The sequence below is a fragment of the Pipistrellus hanaki genome (genome assembly GCF_964339955.1).
Source record: "Pipistrellus hanaki genome assembly, chromosome: 4".
In the NCBI taxonomy this organism is placed as follows: Eukaryota; Metazoa; Chordata; class Mammalia; order Chiroptera; family Vespertilionidae; genus Pipistrellus; species Pipistrellus hanaki.
In genome coordinates this window covers 829,002-848,228 of record NC_140506.1, presented here as the reverse complement: position 1 = coordinate 848,228, position 19,227 = coordinate 829,002, and the positions used below count along the sequence as shown (strand labels likewise).

At 41.3% G+C, this 19,227-nt stretch overlaps 1 protein-coding gene across 1 annotated transcript in view; it reads left to right on the top strand.

The window, feature by feature from the left end:
• Positions 1–19,227, top strand: part of MTREX (Mtr4 exosome RNA helicase) — a 41,545-nt gene that overhangs the window by 2,503 nt on the left and 19,815 nt on the right. The window contains exons 2-14 of the mRNA XM_084881004.1: positions 1,632–1,769; positions 2,258–2,324; positions 3,244–3,306; positions 4,191–4,303; positions 5,352–5,526; positions 7,326–7,416; positions 9,403–9,527; positions 10,516–10,614; positions 11,247–11,349; positions 13,113–13,244; positions 14,806–14,885; positions 16,493–16,603; positions 18,620–18,721. Coding sequence (XP_084737130.1) covers positions 1,632–1,769; positions 2,258–2,324; positions 3,244–3,306; positions 4,191–4,303; positions 5,352–5,526; positions 7,326–7,416; positions 9,403–9,527; positions 10,516–10,614; positions 11,247–11,349; positions 13,113–13,244; positions 14,806–14,885; positions 16,493–16,603; positions 18,620–18,721 — 1,399 coding nt within the window. The remainder of the gene's footprint in view (positions 1–1,631; positions 1,770–2,257; positions 2,325–3,243; positions 3,307–4,190; positions 4,304–5,351; positions 5,527–7,325; positions 7,417–9,402; positions 9,528–10,515; positions 10,615–11,246; positions 11,350–13,112; positions 13,245–14,805; positions 14,886–16,492; positions 16,604–18,619; positions 18,722–19,227) is intronic.

Genomic DNA, 19,227 nt, shown 5'->3' with positions numbered 1-19,227 from the left:
TTGTCAGTTATCTCAAAGATTTTTTTGTTTGTTTTGTTGGCTTATTTGAGTCAGAATCCAAAGTCCATGCACTATTTAGGTTGTTAAACCCTTTAAGACGTATTCTACAACAGCGTCGTGATTTTTCCACACGCCATCAGCATGTTATGGAGAGCTGGTGAGAGGAGGACCAGGTGTGTGTCCTGTAGTCTCCCACGTGCTGCCTTTGCTTCCTGTCCTGTTATCATCTAACTCTGTTCTCAAGAACCGCTGTAAACTGTCCGTCCAGAGCCACGCTGCCTGACACCATAGGCCTGCCCAGCAGTAGCTGCTGAGCATGAGAACGTAGCCAGTCAGACTTGACGTATGCTGTGAGTGTGAATAACAGGGGTTTTGAAGACCTAAGAAAATGTAAAATACCCCAATAACTTTTTATCTGGATTATATAATGAAATGACAATATTTTGAATATCTATTGGGCTAAACTCATTAGTCATCAGAGCCAAATATCAACAGTACAACGATTGAAATTTCTTTAGAGAGCCAGATTTTTTAAACTTAAACTTCTTCTAACGCCACTTCTTCATATTAGACTCGCCCAGGTCGTGGTATTTTGTGGAAGAGCCACACAAGGGGCCAAAGAGCCTCATGTGGCTAGAGAGCCATAGTTTGCCGACCATGGGGCTAAAGGAAAGAGAATAAAGTTGATTTCTTTTAAAGTCTTAATTAGTTATTAGAAATTTAGGATTACAGGTGCAGTAGCTGCTATTGCTCTGATTTTGAAAGTTGGATTATGCATGTACTACAATAGGGCAAGGAACATAACTACAATCAGGTTCAGTTGTATTAAATGAAAATACTTAGCAGTGGTGCTGTGTGCTTATTTCCAGTTGCATTGCATCATAAGATACACCTGGTGTTCAAGCTTCTGAGTTGAGTGTCAACCTCTCATAATGAGTCCAGCATCTGTGATGATTGCCCAATTCCATTATTTCACTAGTAGTTCAGAATGGTATTTTTTCTTTTTATCATTTTTTTCTGCATTTATTATCCGGAATCCATCTATTAAAAAAAGACCCACATTCCCTCATCAGCTGTGTGCTTTGAAATACAGTTCATAGAGGAAAGGTAGGATACATGTTTGTTCTTTCTCTGTCAGTTTTTTTTTTTTTTTTTTAAACATAACACTGATTTATTTCTTATTCCTTTATAAGTTGGTGGTTAAGAATTGAAGTAAATGGAGCAAAATAGGACATAAAAGAATTCAGGCACAACAAATGAAGATTATGTACCATCACTTGAAGCTTAAGGTTAATGATAATAGTAGCAATTTTAATAATAGTAGAGGCCCAGTGCATAAAATTTGTGCATAGGGGATGAGGGTGTCCCTCAGCCAGGCCTGCACCCTCTCCAATCTGGGACCCGTCGGACATCCCTCCCGCAATCTTGGGCTGCTGGCTCATAACCATTCACCTGCCTGCCTGCCTGATTCTCTGTCAGTTTTAAGAGAAATCAGCTGTGTCCCGAGGAACTTCAGTGTCGACTGATATAGGTATCTGGTTGTGTGTTTGGTTTCCTGATGGATGAAGGGATTTTATGGAGTCACTCTGAACCAGTACTGCAGAATTCATTTTAAACTGTTTACTTCTCAGGAAACGTTCTGATGGCAATTTACAATCTGAGTCAACTGGTGTTGGAAAAGCCAAGAGACATGTGGATTTTGAAGGCGCAGATGAACCCATTTTTGGAAAGAAGCCCAGGGTAGAAGAGTCCATAACTGAAGACTTAAGGTAGTGTTTCCATTGTCAGAAATGTTAGTAACTCGTAAATTGGTAGTTGCATGAAGTTTTGACAATTGCTTCCATGTTATTTGATGAAAAAGCATGCTGAGATAGAGAAATGAAGCCATTCTATAATTTTAATAATTATAATAATAAAAGTATAATATGGTAATTAGACCGAACAGCTGAACCTCCTTTTGGACAAAGCCCAAAGCTAAGGAAGCTGCGTGGTGGGGGATGGTAGGGAGGGAGGGTGTGTGTGTGTTGGCTCCTGTCTTCTGACAGTGGTGCTCCCTGGGTGGGAGCTCACTAACCACAGGGGGCACCTCCTGCTTTGAGCGTCTGCCCCCTGGTGGTCAGTGCACTTCGTAGTGACCAGTGGTTCTGCCATTTGGTTGGTTTGTATATTAGCCTTTTATTATAAAGGATCATTCATTCTAAGCTAAGGTAACTTCAACTTTTTTTTTTTTTTTTTTTTTTTTTTTTTTTTTTTTAAGTTTGGCAGACTTGATGCCCAGAGTGAAAGTGCAGTCAGTTGAAACTGTTGAAGGATGTACACATGAGGTAAGCGCAGTGTCCCTCCAGTAGGTTGGTGTAGTAAATGGGATTTTGCCTGGGGCTCTCTTGGGTGATGGTCAGCAAGCAGTTTGGCCTTGAAGGCTTTGGAAACAGGAGTTTCTGTGGAGAGGACAGTCTAGTGGAAGGATCTGGGGCCTGTAGCCAAGCCTGAGCTCAGGTCCTTGTACAGCACATTTTCTAACTACAGTCTTTGATAAACTTCTTTCTTATCTTTGTCATTGTTTTTTAATTCATAAACTTGGAATAATGGAATTTATCTCATGGGGTGATTGTGAGATTCTGCAAGGAAATTAGGAAGGCACCCAGTGCGGAGCAGGTGGTCGGTACGTGTTCATTCCATGCTCCCGAAGTCAGGTAGCCTGCCACTCCAGGTCACAGGCTCTCCTGTCTTGCTCTGATGGCATGTGTTGCAGTCTCATTGCTCTGCCACAAGGTGGTTTAAGTCCTAGGAAGTTAGCTGTAATTGTGAACTGCTCTCCAGATCTTAATCTTCACTGGAGGAAATTTTCTGTTCCAGGAAATAGGAAGCATCATTTTATTCCACATAGTTTTCTTTCATACAGTGACATCCCTTCTCATGTCCATTCAGCTTTCTGACCATCCGTTAATGTCAGGCAGCGCATGAGAAAGGCCCTGGGCCCGAAAAGCAGAGCTTGTTCAGGGAGGCAGACTTAGACGCTCCTGCTTACCCTGCCTTTAGGTTCAGCACTAGCAGAGGTTGAGTGTTGTAGCTTCAGCATTTTGACTTGTTCTTAAAGGCAGCGACTGAGTGTCGGTGTCCAGGACTTTCAAACACTAGTTCATCACCTTTATTTTTCAAACCATCATTGGCTGTGGAGTGCTGAATGCATCAGTTCTTAAATAGTAAGTTGGTGATTTATTTATCTGTTTATTTCTACATCAGGTTGCACTTCCTGCAGATGAAGATTATGTACCACTTAAACCTCGAGTTGGAAAAGCTGCAAAGGTCTGTACTTGGGCATTCAGTTTTTAAAGTTTTGTGAGTCTCTTTTTCCTAAAATATCTTAAAGATAAATTCTTTCAAGTGAGATTTTTATCCACTCTAGTGTATATAAAGAATCAGCTACCGGGAATTAAAAACTTAGCATATTAAGTTTTTATTATAGAGAACTGAATCAATAAAAAACATGCTGAGAACCAAGCATCATGTGATGACATTTTAAAAAATTAATGGTTCTCAACCTTTTAAAGAATCTCATGAAAATGACTAATCTTCCTCCAGAAAACAATGCATGTGTGCCGTAGCTTTGCCTATAGTTTTAGCAGGTTAACAGCTTCTGGTAAAACTCTGCTGGAAGTACTTAGTGAGGAACTCCACTGTCCAGAGCCTCAATTTCCACCTGTGAGAGAAAATAACTCGTAGTTAGGGGTTGTTGTGAATGTTAGCATTAACACATGGAAAATAGGTTGCAGAATGCCTAACACAAAGCATGTCCTTGATAAAAGTAATGTTTAGTATATTTTAAGTAATGTCATGTACATGTAAGCATGTACATAGGGTAACAATTAATAATTCATTGGTATTAGTAATTAAGTACACCAATTCCAACACCAGAGGTTAAAATTTTCTTATTTATTTAGATCACTACAATTTAGATTTATCATAACAATAAGCCCTGGTGCACCATAATTGGAAGATGGCACAGCAGAATTAACTTCTATGCTGTCTAAAGACTTTTTTACTCTTCCTCTAGTGGTGTGTATCCTAAATGCATAGAATCATAAAGAAATCTTCTAGAATGTTACTGAGGATAACGTTTTTTGATTTTAAGTATGCTCTGATGTGGCTAAGGTTTTCATGTGGGTATTAACCGGTGTGTATCTTTACAGGAATACCCGTTCATTCTTGACGCTTTTCAGAGGGAAGCCATCCAGTGTGTTGACAATAATCAGTCTGTTTTAGTGTCCGCACATACATCGGCCGGAAAAACTGTATGCGCTGAGTGAGTAGCTTTCTTTAAGTGATGTTTAGGTCTGTTAATACCTGCTGTGCGTGTGTAGGTACTTCTGTGTTGGTTACATAAACATTTCACAGGTGTTCGATCTTGGTGGATAACCCTTCATCATTATGTAATGCTCTTCAAGTCTCTTACTGCATCTATGTTTAAGTCTAGTTAGTCTGACTTTGGTATGATTTTCAACCAAGGACTGACTTGGTAACTCTTACCTGTGGGGAAAGACTATGCATGGATTAACTTACTTATGAAACTCAAAAGAAAAAAACAGCATTTTCCAGTGTTTTCTAATTGTTCATACTCTATATGTAAAATGGCTCTAAGCTTCTGGAGACCCACTTATAGGACCAAAGGTATTGTATTTTGCTTACAAGTAATAGAGTAACAATCATTCATTAGTATTAGTAATTAAGTACACCAATTCCAACACAAGAGGTTAAAATTTTCTTATTTAGATCACTACAATTTAGGTTTATCATAGCAATAAGCCCTGGTGCACATTGAAAGGAATTCATGCACATTGAAAGGAAATTAATTAGAAGAAATATCATAGAGGCTGAGAAGGGACCCCAGGAGGTTGGCTGGCTTGGGAGGGACAGCGGGAAGGTTCCAGGGCGTGTCCAACCCATCTTGTCCAGTCTGTAGACCCCCGCAGCAAGCTAACCTATAGGTCCGAGCCTCTGCCTCTTGGTGGTCAGTGCATGTCCTAGCAACTGGTCAAATGAGCAGTTGGGCACTTAGCATATTAAGTTTTTATTATATAGGGTTATTACTACTCTAACAGTTTGTCGATAGCAAATAAAAGAAGATATTAATGTTTTGCAAAGTCAAGTTAGAATAAGTAATTATTGAAAATTCAGACAACTTACATGCTAATAGGATTTTTAAAATAATTTTTTTGGTATTTACCATTTTTCCTTTTCAATTAGAGTTGATGTACATTATTATATGTTCCAAATGCACATAGTCATATACTTGGAAGAAAAGGCTTTGTAAATATATAGTACTTTGTTCTTGTTGGCTTTCCCATTTTTAGGTATGCCATCGCATTGGCCTTAAGGGAAAAACAGCGTGTAATATTTACCAGCCCGATTAAGGCTCTGAGTAACCAGAAGTACCGTGAAATGTATGAAGAATTTCAAGATGTTGGTCTGATGACAGGAGATGTTACTATTAATCCTACGGCATCTTGTCTTGTTATGACCACAGAGGTAATTTATATGGTGCCCATCCAGTTTTTCCTTTTTAATTTAAGTACCCAATTAGAACATCTAATATTTTATCACTTGCTCTATAGAAGTAAAGTATGATTTGAATAGATTTACTTGAAAGGGATAAATTCTATCTTAAAACGTTCTGATTGTATTAATATTGTTACAAATTATCAATATGTATTACTTGTCATATAAGCTAGCTATAATTTTTTTCTCGACCAGGTGTTTTTAAAGGTTTATTGTCAATGATATGAAAATATTGATGCTTTTGTTTACATAGTTACAAAGATTTGAATACGTAGTTTCATATTAGATCTTCTTCCATGTAATTTTTTCCTTCTGAATCTGAATGTTGACAAAAATAGGTAAATAACTGACTTTTTAAAAAGATGCCCAATTATGCTTAGTTTCTCTCATAATCACAGTTAAGTTTTGCATATACACACACAGTTTCTTAGGTTTGGACATAATTAGCTCTCTAAATACTTTCATACATAAATTACATTCTTGTACCCACAAGGGACGATAGAGCAGAAATTAGCTTCTGGTCTGCAGAGCCAGCCAGAAGCATTGCTCACTTTTCATTTTGGTGCCCAAAGTAAGTCTTATTTCCCACTCTCAAAACTTTTTGCCATTTGTGATTTTTTTTTTTTTTACTCAAAACTCAGGATAATGGTTCCTAGAAAGTATCCATATTGTGAGATGAGGCAGAAAAAGAATGGGTACACAGTGTGAGATTTGGTGTGTTGGATCGATAACTTGCAGCCACTCTCTATCACAATCATCTGGAGCACTCACAGCACTGCTGCTCTAGGTCCACGTAGTCTCTAAATTCTGCTCCACTTGCCAACTGCAGGGCAGATTCCTTCTCAAACCCTGCCCATTGCACTGACTGTTGGGGCCGAGCCCCTCTGCCAGGCGCTGGACCTTCTTGGATGCCTGGTGGTAGACAGAAGCCATGAGAAGTTGTTGATATGTAAGAGTCTTTATTGTAGGAGCCAGTGGCCATACGCCATTAGACAAAACAGCACAGTTCCATTCAGGCAGCCGTACACAGGCTGGCAAATATGTATTTGTCCTACATATTTGATCTCTGCCCACAGCTATTATCTGAGCAGCAGCACACTGCCTCTAGGCTGATCACTTTACGTAGCAATAGCACCTGAGCTCTCCCTCAGAGCTGCAGCCTCGGTAGCCTTTCCAGCCTCTCGGGCTCAGCAGCTTCTCCTGCCTCCCTTGCCCAGCACACTGGCGGGCCAGTAACATGTATTATACTCCTTAGGCAAAGAAGGCCAGTTGCCAACAGTGACATCAATCATTTGGGTTCTAGAAGGGCACAGTGTACCCTGAGATCGCTGTGGCCGTGCAGCTGCTTACGGTATCTTAGCCTTGAACATTCTGATGAAGATTCCATGTTCAGAGTGGCCTTGGCCATTCCGGCGTACTAGCAGCAAGGCCTTTCGCCCTCTGAGTGGCCTGGACTGTCGGGTCTCTGGCATGGTTCCCACACACTCACATAAGGAAGGGCTTCATATTTGGGATATGAAAAGGTGGAGGTGGTTATAATTCTCTTCATATATTGTGTATCTAAGTACTAAATGTTGAAAAGTCACTTTTTTGGTTTTACTTATATGAGAAAAGGAATTTATATAATTTGTGAAATAGATTTAAAATGTGTGTGTAACTTCCTAAAATTAGTTTGTTTCCATTAAATAAGAATTCCCAAAATTTATTTTTAGAAAGAATAGCTTTTTGTTATGTCAAAATTCTGCTAAGTCTTTTATTTTTTTCTTTAGATTTTGAGAAGTATGCTGTACAGAGGTTCTGAAGTTATGCGAGAGGTTGCTTGGGTCATATTTGATGAAATTCATTACATGAGAGATTCAGGTATGTTCTGCTGTGTTGTGATGTATGTGCCATGAGTTTTCCTTAAGAATGGTATTAAGAATTTTGCTTTGGAAAAGCTTCTGGGTTGGTGAACATGGGGAAAGTCAGGGAGGGAGGGCATGAAAACTCCATGCCTTGTCCCGCACACCTTGTTCCATGTATTCCATCTGGCTGTTCATGTGCATCCATTACTGTAAACTGATAAACCTAAAGAAAATTGCTCTGATATTCATGGGCTAGAGGTCCAGTAAATTAAGTTTTCGACAACATAATGTAATATTTCCAATGGAATCTCATTTACCTATAGTTTTTTAAATAGTTAACTTTTTCTAAGTAAGAAAATGCAAATTCAAATAAAACAAATGAAATTCAATTCAAAGTAGCTTGTTTTTCAAATATAGAGCTCTCTACCATAGTTAATGTTAAATTCTAGCCAAAAATTTTTTTCTTGATTTTTTAAAATTCTTTTTGTTTTTAAAAATAAAACTAAGAAATACATGTTTATGGTAAAAAAAAAAAAAAAATTGGGATTATGAAATAAAAGTGATCAATATTTTATTGTAAAAATTCAATAAAATACATATTAAAAAGAAGTTAAATGTGTAATGTGTACACACATAAAACGTAGTTTTTATTTATTTATTTATTTAAATATATCAGTGATTTTTTACAGATAGGAAGGGAGAGGGATAGAGAGTTAGAAACATCAATTGAAGAGAAACATTGATCAGCTACCTCCTGCACACCCCCTACTGGGGATGTGTCGGCAACCAAAGTACATGCCCTTGACTGGAATCGGCTGACGCTCTATCCACTGAGCCAAACCGGTCTGTGCCGTAGTTTATTATTTAAACTAAAGCAGTGGGTTGACCTGTGCTTACATGGAAAATGAAGCAATCTGAGAAATCATGTACTCTTTGAACATTTTACCCTTTACAAATCATAGGCATAAATCCTAAATAAAGTTGTTTTGGCTTTAAAATCATGAATGCTGGGTTGATTTGTTTATTTTAGGGGGAAACTCTCAAACTGATTTTTCTGGCTTTTCCCATTTTAATAACTGACTTAGAGTTTTGATGTCCGTTATATCTGTCTTTTATCTCCAGAGATTATGAGGGTAATTTTGATGAAAGTTGCCTGTGGTATGGTAATAGTGTTCTTTGAGATTTGTTGCTGTAACTTTCCACAGGCCATTAACTTTTGCTTCCTAAGTGAGATGGAGATACTATTTCCTGTCATGGGAATCTCATTAGGCTGTTTGAAATGTGTTGGAAAGCTAATTCCAGCAGTCAGAAATGGAAGTTCACCCAAAAGCTGGTGGACCTTGAGCCTTCAGCAAGGCTGGAGAATCACGTTACTGCCTGTTGGAAGCAGCTGAGGCATTTCCCCAAACCTGAAAAGGATGCTTAGATGATTGCTTGCTGCCAGACAGCTGAGGGCATTTCAATCTACATGTTACTGCCTCCTGCTGGCCAAACAGCTGAACAGCGGAAGGCAGTTCCCCTAACAGTGCCTAATGTATACCAGACTTGACTTTGATATGTATATCTATTTTGCCTTATGACAAATGGTGTTAATAAAGAGCAAGGAGTCCAGAGATTCAGGAGGACTTGGTTTCTCTAGCTTCGTCTCCTCTGATGCCTCAAAATGCCTTCCAAAATTATGTTTTGTTACTAGACTCTAATAATTTGTTGCAGCCTTCTCCAGAGTCCTGAACCCTTCTAGATGCTGGACAAAACCCCCTGCAGAAAGTTCCAGCCTGAAGCTGCCCTTCCAGGCTCCTGTTTCAGAGATCCTGTGTTAACGTGGTTTGTCTGCTCTCTGCTGGATAAACCACGGTGCACACGGAGCATTTGTCAGTAAGGGTCTGAGGCCAAGAACATCCTGTTGTCAGTGGCCTGCGTGTCTGCTTTCTGAGCTCAGGAGAAGGTAACTAGATTGTCAGTAAGGTGACACTGAAATGCAGGGTGTGTTTGCCTTTTTCAGAGCGTGGTGTGGTGTGGGAAGAAACGATCATTTTGCTTCCTGATAATGTCCACTATGTCTTTCTCTCGGCTACTATCCCAAATGCCCGACAGTTTGCTGAATGGATTTGCCATTTACATAAGCAGGTACTTTATTTTTTTAATGTCCTCAATATTTACCATGTTATAAGCCAGCCTAACCATGTCCTATCCTTGGTTCCTAATGCCATACAAATAAAGAAACTGCTTCTCAAATCTAGTATGCTTATTCAAAGTGAACCGGAGTAGCTTTTTACAAACGTGGGTCTCTGAGTCCCATCTCAGGCTCAGTATGTCAGGTCTCTGGGAGGAGGGGCTTGGAAGCTCCGCCTTGCACAAGCTCCCAAGTGGATCCTCAGATGCAGATTTGGCAGTACTTGCACTTTGTTGTACAGTGAGCCAGGGGGACCATTTCCTCCAAGACCGTGGTGCCAGGAGAGCTGGGCATGTGCTTTTTCCCATGTGCACACAGTCAGACTTTCTACTTTGTCCCTTTGCTTTCCTAGTCCAGCTGTAGCAGTGGCCTATGTCCTTGTAACAGGCATTTGTCCTGTGTAATAAACTCGCTCTTGGTTTCATTCTCCTGCCCTCATTTTCCCTTAAACTCTGTAGCCATTTTGTGGCACTCAGGTCGCTTCTGCAGGATAGAAACCCAGGGGGTGCTCCAGAGGAGTGCCGTCAGCCTGCTGCTCTGCTGAGGCTCCAAGGTCCCAGAGTGGGCGGGGCGGGGGGGGCGCAGAGAGGCCCAGGACACCTCAGAGCATTCACTGTCACCACAGCCTGCTCTCGGAATAGGCGTCTGTGGTGGCAGCACAGGTCCAGGGTGCCGATCTGAAGTCACTGTCAACGCCGAAATCGGGTATTTGACCCTGAGTAGGAAATGAGTAAAACTGAACAGATGGTTGTATAATTTGATCTAATTTTTCCACATTTTCCTCTTGCCTGGTTTTAAAGTGATATTTAATTTCTTTTTTTCTTTTTGACATGCTGAATTCAAACATTTCGTTTCCCTAGGCCTTTTAGGTAGGTCAGATACATGGTGTTATTGCTGAAGAAATAAAGATTGTGTGAATAATGGTATTCCCTCTCTTTGCAGCCTTGCCATGTGATTTACACAGATTATCGGCCTACTCCACTGCAGCACTACATCTTCCCGGCGGGCGGCGACGGCCTGCACCTCGTGGTAGATGAGAATGTAAGGGAGTGACTCCTTCTGTGCCTGTAATTCTAAGAAAATGGTAGAAATCCTTTTTTCTCTAAATGGCTTTACAGTCCCAAGTGACTGCTGGCTGTGTGTGCTTTCAAACACGTACTTAAGACTTGTGTTTCTCATGTGCATAATTGCATTTCCCTCCTTTTCCAGGGTTTAAAATGCTTGGAGAATAGGGATGCTGGACATGTTCCCAATTTTAATACTTCTTTTTTTTTTAAAATATATATTTTATTGATTTTGTACAGAGAGGAAGGGAGAGAGATAGAAAGCTAGAAACATCGATGAGAGAGAGTCATCGATCAGCTGCCTCTTGCACACCCCCTACTGGGGATATGCCCGCAACCAAGGTACATGCCCTTGACCGGAATCGAACCCGGGACCTTTCAGTCCCCAAGCCGACGCTCTATCCATTGAGCCAAACCGGTCTCGGCCAATTTTAATACTTCTTTATCCCCTTTTATTACCTTTCAGCACACATTTTGAACGATTCTCATGGTCTTTGTTATAACTATTAACTACTAAGTGATTTTTATTGAGGAAGCTTAGCTTTGAGAGTGACAGATGTTTAGATTATGATTGAATGTTAGTGAAGAAACAAACACATCTGGTTCCAGGGTGACTTCCGAGAAGACAACTTCAACACCGCGATGCAGGTTCTCCGGGAGGCGGGGGACCTGGCGAAAGGCGACCAGAAGGGTCGGAAAGGAGGAACAAAAGGTAACTTTGAACTTTGTTTTGAGATCATCTTAACGTGTAAGTTGTAGTTTCAAATGACATTTAAAACTTTTTATTGAATGATTTTCCTCAGGAAGCTATGCAGTTCTGATAATATATGATAAAGGTGAATGGGTATGTCCCTTATGGAAATATAATGCACAGACTGTACGGTTTACCCACTCAGGTGTCCGAATTCAGTGGTTATTAGTATAGAGTTTGCAACCATCACAGCATTTTTTTTTTATTGAAATGTAATTCATATGTCTCAGTTGTCACCATTTTTAAGTGTACAGTTAATGGATTTCATTATATTCACAAAGTTATACAATTGAGATGTTCTAGAACATGTCCATCAGCTCAGAAAGAAACCCCATACCCATTAGCAGTCCTTTCTCATTTCCCCCCAACCTCTTTCCCCTCCCTCATCCTTTGGTAATTTTTTTCTTGGACGTTTCATATGGTATGTGGTCTTTTGTAGTTGGCTTCTTTCACGTATGTTTTCAAGGTTCATCTATGTTATAACATGTGTCAATACTTCATTCCTTTTTCTATTCAAATAACATTTCATTGTTATCCATTCATAAATTGATGGATACTTGGGTTGTTTTCACTTAAAAAAAATTTTTTTTAGAGAGGATGGGAGGGGGAGAGAGAAAAGGAGGGAGGAGTGGGGTGGTAGAGAGATTGAGATTTGTTTGTCCACTTATTGATGCATTCATCGGTTGCTTCTTATATGTGCCCTGACTGGAGAGTGAGCCCACAGTCTTGGCATATGAGGATGCTGCTCTAACCACTGAGCTTCTGGCCAGAGCGGTTTCCACTGTTTGGTTACTATAAATGTTGCTGCTGTAATCCTGTGGGTTCTTCGTGTTTATATGAACATGTTCCCTGTTGTGTATGTACCTAGGGATTGAACGGCTGAACAATATGGTAATTCTTTGTTTAACTGAGGAGTAGCTGTCAGATTATTTTCCGGAAGTGGCTGCACCATTTACATTCCCCTTGGAAGGGTGTCGGGTTTCCATATCTTCCACAAGCTTGCCACTGCTCCTGGTGGTATGCAGTGGTACCTTGAGTCACTTCCATTGTAACCAGTGGTGCTGAGAATGTTTCCTTGTGCTCACTGGCCACACGTCATCTTCTTTGGAGAAATATCTATTCAAATTCTTTGCCCATTTTCAAATCACATTGTCTTTTTGTTGTTGAATTGTAAGAATTCTTTATATGTACTGGTAGTAGACCCTTAGATCAGATACATGATTTGCAAATATTTTCTTTCTGCGGGTAAGGATTGTCTTTTCACTTTATTGTTGGTGTCTGTAAAGTACAATATTTTTTAATTTTTATGAAATACACTTAATCTGTTATTTTCTTTTGTTGCTTGTACTTTTGGTATATCCAAGAATGCCTTGCATAACCCCAAAATCATGAAGATTTGCTCCTATGTGTTATTTTAAAAAATGTTTTTATTGATTTTGAGAGAGGAAGGGAGAAGGATAGAGAGATAGAAACATTGATGAGAGAGAAACGTTATTCAGCTGCCTCCTCCATGTCCCTATGAGGATTGAGCCCACAACCTGGACATGCGCCCTGACCAGGAATTGAACCCGATCTCTCGGTTCCTGGGTTGACTTTCACCTGCTTAGTCGCCAGCGGGGCATTCCCATGTGTTTTTAGAGTTGTATAGTGTTAGCTTTTACGTTTGGGTCTGTGATCCATCTTGAATTAATTTTTGGATTTGGTTTTATATATTCTTTTTGCAGGACCATCAAATGTGTTCAAGATTGTGAAGATGATTATGGAAAGAAATTTTCAACCTGTAATTATTTTCAGTTTCAGTAAGAAAGATTGTGAAGCCTATGCTCTTCAAATGACCAAGTTAGATTTCAACACAGGTACTGTGCGATTTCAGTGCAGTTTGATGTTCCGTGAGGAGCGTAAGCCGTCCTGGGAGACAGTCCGTGCTGTGTGGCTAGGCCCACAGCTCACCTTCCGGGGGCAGCACTCAGCACGCCGAGGAGGCTGTGGAGAGGCTCGATCACATCGTCGTCCTCTGTCTTCTTTGTGGGAGGCGGGAGCACATGCTCTGTTCAGCCCCAAGATCCCTGCTGCGGAGCAGAGCCCGTGCCTCCGCTCCCTGCACCGCGCCAGGTGTGCGGCCTCTGTCCGCCTGCGCAGGGCGTTCTCCTCACCGCCTCCTGTGGACGTCCTGTGCTCCATCCTTCTAGGCTCCCAGCCGGAGCTCCCCTTACCTACTTAACTCTTCCAGAAAGCCCGAGGACTTGTAGCCAGTGCATGTTATTCTCACACATAACTGTACGTGTAACTCGCTTGAAGTCACACAGCCTAGCCAAGCATGGGGTGTGGTAGCTGTGGTAGCACAGCCTAGCCAAGCATGGGGTGTGCTGAAAACCAGCCCATGTTCTTCGGCTCAGCCTTGGCCGGCAGTCTTCGCCGCCCAGAATTGGATGTCAGGGGTTGTTTCCGGGACAACACAGCCCATCAGGTTAAAGCCGGTTCACTCCCCGGGCCAGAGGGACACGTGGCAGACCGCCTCTGGAAGCCAAAGCAGGTCCTCCAGGAACGTTTTACTCGGCATCTTTCTGCTACAAGGCCGGGATGCTGGAGGAGCTTGTCTTTTTATGTCAGTCATTATGAATCACTTCCCTGAGGACCTATCGGCTCTGTTAAGTGAGAACTTACTGTATTTATTGTTCTGACTGCATTGCTCTGCTGAGACATGTTTCTTTTTAAATTTTTAAAATAAATTTTTTTATTGATTTCAGAGAGGAAGGGAGAAGGAGAAAGAGATGGAAACATCAGTGATAAGAGAGAATCATTGACTGGCTGCCTCCTGCACACCCCCCACTGGGTATCAAGCCTACAATCCAGGCATGTGCCCTTGACCAGAATCGAACCCGGGACCCTTCAGTCCACAGGCAGATGCTCTGTCCACTAAGCCAAACCATCTATTGTAGGATGAGACATGTTTTTTTATAACTACCAGTGCTGAGTCTACGCACTGTTGCAATGTTACTATTGATTAGTTAGACCAGTATTTATTGACTGCCTATTACATAATAGACGGTACAAGCAGGCAGTGTAGCGGGTAGTGCAGAGGCTTTGAATTGCTGCTCTGACAGCTAGGAGCAGCACCCATTGTTCGCTCTAACACCCTTTCCTCAGTGGCGGATAGTGAGAGCCCGAGACCTGTGACCATTAGGCTGAACCCTGCATGCAGAGCAGTTAGCACGTTAGCCACTGTTTTTATACGGCAGTACTTTTATTCACAGATTAGGTCTGTTATATGTGTTTGAAAAGTTAGTGAACTTTATTAAATAATTGCAGTCAAACACTGGCTATTTTTACTCTTTAGAGACTTGCTCTCTGCATGTTTGAAGTGAGGTATCACTGACTCATTAAGCTATTCATGTGCCTTTGGATGTTCTCTCTTAGATGAAGAAAAGAAGATGGTTGAAGAAGTGTTCAGTAATGCAATTGACTGCTTGTCGGATGAAGATAAAAAGCTCCCTCAGGTTTGTGTTTAGCAGCAGGGAGTTTTGGCTCTGAGTGGGTGGCATAAATTCACACTGCGGCTCTTAGTTGTGTTGCTGTGTTGTTACGTTTGCCCCTGCAGGAGATAGTTGTGTTGTGACTGAAATGGTGTCTTGACTTACACTTTAAGCTTCTGAAAAGGTGGTTCGAGGAAAGACTACTGCCTGAGGCCGTCTTTCTGACCGGTCTCCTGGTCTGAGCTGATCGCTCCTTCCTGCCGTGCCAGTTATAAGTCTTCTGAGTCTCAGGCTGTGGAGCACAGGGGCATCCCTAGCGAAGTCATGTGTGTAGTCGGAAAAGGAGTGTCCACATTGCTTTGTCTTGCGCTAGAATTGCCTGGGAATTCTGAAGTTTCCAGTGCCTGCATGTCACTCCCAGAGACAGCTTCATTGTCTGGAGCTGCCTGGTCATTAGACTCCTTCTGAAGCTCCCGGAGGTCTCTGTGCAGCCTTACCTTTCAGAGACTGAGGAGCTGGGAGGTCACAATCGGCTGACCAACAATTGCTTCCCCTTACACGGGGTTTATAAGACTGCAGGAGCATATTGGTGTATATTCATTATTGGTTTTTGTAAAGAGAGAGAGAAACAGAAACATTAATTCGTTCCACTTACTTATGCATTCATTGGTTGATCCTTATATGTACTCTGTCCAGGGATCAAAGCCACAACCATGGCATGTTGGGATGATGCTCTAACCACCTGAGCTTCCTGGCCAGGCCAGTATATTGGTATTTAAAAGAATACTTAACTCATACATTTTTGTTGTTGTTGTTTTTCTTCCCAGCTGAATTGTTAGTAGAGAAGGGCTGAGCCATGTCTTTACATATTTTGTGGCCCTAGCACACTTATTAAACAGTGGACCTTACATGGCATTGGTAAGGTGTTGATGAGAAGGACCTCTTTGGCACCTCACTTTTAGAGGAAGTACATATATTATGTTAAACATGTATTATAGTTAATTCTTTTTGGTCTGAGTTGACCAGTGTTTTAAGTTTATTTTGTGTAGACATTATCTTCCTCATAAGCTTTAATCTTTATTGGAGGAGATAAAGTGATGCTGTAACATTTGAATGAGGTTAAAGCATTTATAAAGTTTATTTAAAACATGCCTTTCAGACTTTTTCATATGCTGTTTTTTTGTTTTGTTTTTTTTTTAATATATTTTATTGATTTTTGTACAGAGAGGAAGGGAGAGAGATAGAGAGTTAGAAACATCAATGAGAGAGAGTCATTTATCAGCTGCCTCTTGCACACCCCCTACTGGGGATATGCCCGCAACCAAGGTACATGCCCTTGACCGGAATCGAACCCGGGGCCCTTTAGTCCCCAAGCCGACGACGCTCTATCCATTGAGCCAAACCAGTCCCGGCCATATGCTGTTTTCTTAAAGGAGGCCTGGAAGCCAAATAGAGTTGCTTATGTTTTGGGTTTGGTCAGGGGATACAGGTTTGAGTTTTTGCTTTTATTCTGTAATGGTTATGTGATGTCTCTTTAAACAGCATTCTTTCTTGATTACCCATGTTCCTTAATTGGTTAAGGATTTTAATTTCCCTCTTCCTCACATTGTAAAATAAATTTCCAATTGCAGGTGGAACATGTACTGCCTCTTTTGAAGCGGGGAATTGGCATCCACCATGGTGGTTTACTTCCTATTTTGAAAGAAACGATAGAGATCCTCTTTTCTGAAGGGTTGATAAAGGTATGATTTCATGTTTGTTTATTACTAGTAGCCCTGCGCAAGAATCCGAGCGCCAGTAGGTCGTGGCCGCCCTCCTGTAGCTCCCCCCACTCCCTCTATAGCTCGCTGCCCTGCCCCCTCCTATAGCTCTCCGCCGCCCACTTATAGTTCACTGCCCCACCCTCCTGCAGATCGGGATCCAGTGATCCAGTAATTAGCATATTCCTCTCATTGTATAGGAGGCCCTAGAATTATGTGTGAACAGTTTGAAAAGCATTGAGAACACTGTTTATAAGTAGGCCACGTTGTTTTCACTAGGTCACACGGTAGCTGAGGGACGCACGTGGTTTTTATACGAAGTGTAAGCAGGTTGCTCCGAGGAGGCCTTTGCCAGCTGACACGTGTAACTTGTAGAAGCATTTCCGTTAACTTAAATGGGAAATCACGCGTGTTCCCAGACCCAAATTCACACACACACACACACACACACACACACACGCAGTGTCTTAAGCTGACACGTGTAACTTGTAGAAGCATTTCCATTAACTTAAATGGGAAATTACTGCGTGTTCCCAGACCCAAATTCACACACACACACACACACACACACAGTGTCTTCATTCCATTCATTGCCATCCAAACGCTTCCTCGCACCCGGTCTTATACCAGGGGCCTCACGCTTATGGGCTCGGAGGCTTTCTGATTCCTTAGGACACGTCTTGCTGACCGATGCCCAGTCCGTCAGGAGAGAGCGCAGTGCTCCCTGAGCAGCTCAGGCTGCGGCGGATGCTGAGGTGGTTCCTGGGGAAGGAGCTTACAGGGCACCTCGCTGCGCGGTGCCCCAGCCTCTGGCGACTGCAGCAGAACATGCTGACGCTGCTTTTGCCTTTGGCCTTTTTGGTAAAAGCAAAACTCTTTGGGTTTCTTTTGGTTAGCAAAACAGCTGCTAATGTAGGACTGTGTGAAAGCAAAGCGGCAGGTGCGAGGTCTCAAAATGTGGAGGGGCACATGCACTTCATACATTCTGGGTTGTAGGTAAAAGTCATTTGTATCTCTTACCTACAGTAATAAAAGCAAAAATGCTAATTGGATGGGATGTCGTGCCGGATGAAGCCCGGGTCCGAGAGCCAGAGGGAAGCCCGTGCTGGCAGCCCAGGGAAGGAGCGCCTGCTCTTGCACGGATTCCGTGCCTCGGGCCTCTAGTTTTTAATCAGAAATGCTGACACGATTGATACAGTGACTCGTTTTGTAAAAGGTGCTATTGAATTGTCAGCCCTGGAGTTGATTCTATAGGTGAACTCTCTCTGTATACAAGTTTAAAAGATTAGAGAAGATGGGAGAATTGCAGATGGACGTACAGATGATATTCTGATTTGAACTCAGCAGTCTGATTTAATGTTTAGAATTATGTTGGTGTCTATACCCAGAAATGGGATGTTAAAAATGGAATACAACTTTAAAATGTAGTCATCAGCTTATCTATGACTCAAGTTTTGTTTAAAATTAGGTTAGAAACTTATTATGAGAATTTCAGCACTATGTAAAATATTTGAGAGAAATTTATTCATCCGAAAGCAGCAGTTACCAACTGGTGCTTCAGGGACCACTGGTAGTCCATGAGGTCCGAAAGGTTGGTGACCACCGTCCTAAAGAACATACAGGAGGTATTTTAAGTGAAGAATTGGTCACTGTTTGTACCTGGATCTTGTTCAGGCTCTGGCCATTTTAAAGTCTCTTGTAAGAAAGCATAAGTGATACCTGTTGGTTGTAAAGTTCAAATAGAACAATCGTGCATAAAGTAAAAAACGAAAGACCATCATTTCCCTCATGTCCTAGATATTTCCATGAACACACATGCAAATAACACATGCTTTATTTTTTAAACAACAGTGATTGTACTGCCCATGTTATTCAATTTCCTCACATGCATAGCTCTTCATTTTTTTAACGGATGAATAGCATTATGTGAGTTGTGAAATAAAGTATCTTTATCTTCTTCCCTCTTGATGAATAATTGTATAATTATCCATTATTTAGGCGTTATTTGCGACAGAGACTTTTGCTATGGGAATTAACATGCCAGCTAGAACAGTTTTATTTACAAATGCCCGAAAATTTGATGGGAAAGACTTTCGATGGGTAAGTAAAGTGATTCCGATATTGAAATAGCTTTTATCTTTGTTTTACTTAAGGTGAATTTGGTTCATGCAGTCTTTGAGATGTTTAGAGGCAGGTAACTGGACTGACAGTTACTGCTTAAGGTAACAGACAAGTTCTAAATACTCATGAACTTGAACCTGAGTTAATACAACAAGTTTATCAAGGTTAAGCTTCAGATCCTTTACATTTCTATCCTTTAGCCAAAAAACAAACAAACAAACAAACAAAACCTTTCAGTGAAAAGGTTTGGGAGGAATAAATGGGCAAATGATTTGGGAATGCTTTAAATCATCTTAAACATACCGAATTTTTATTTCCTCAGTGTAAGGTATATGAAGCACCTAACCCTCTCCACGAGGTGGTTCTCGGTGATGAATGGACTCTGCCTAACTCCCAGAACATGCACTGTGAAAATAGGAAATAACTGTGCTTCTTTCAGACTAAGGTTGATTTTGTACTAACCTCATACACATCAAGACACTTTG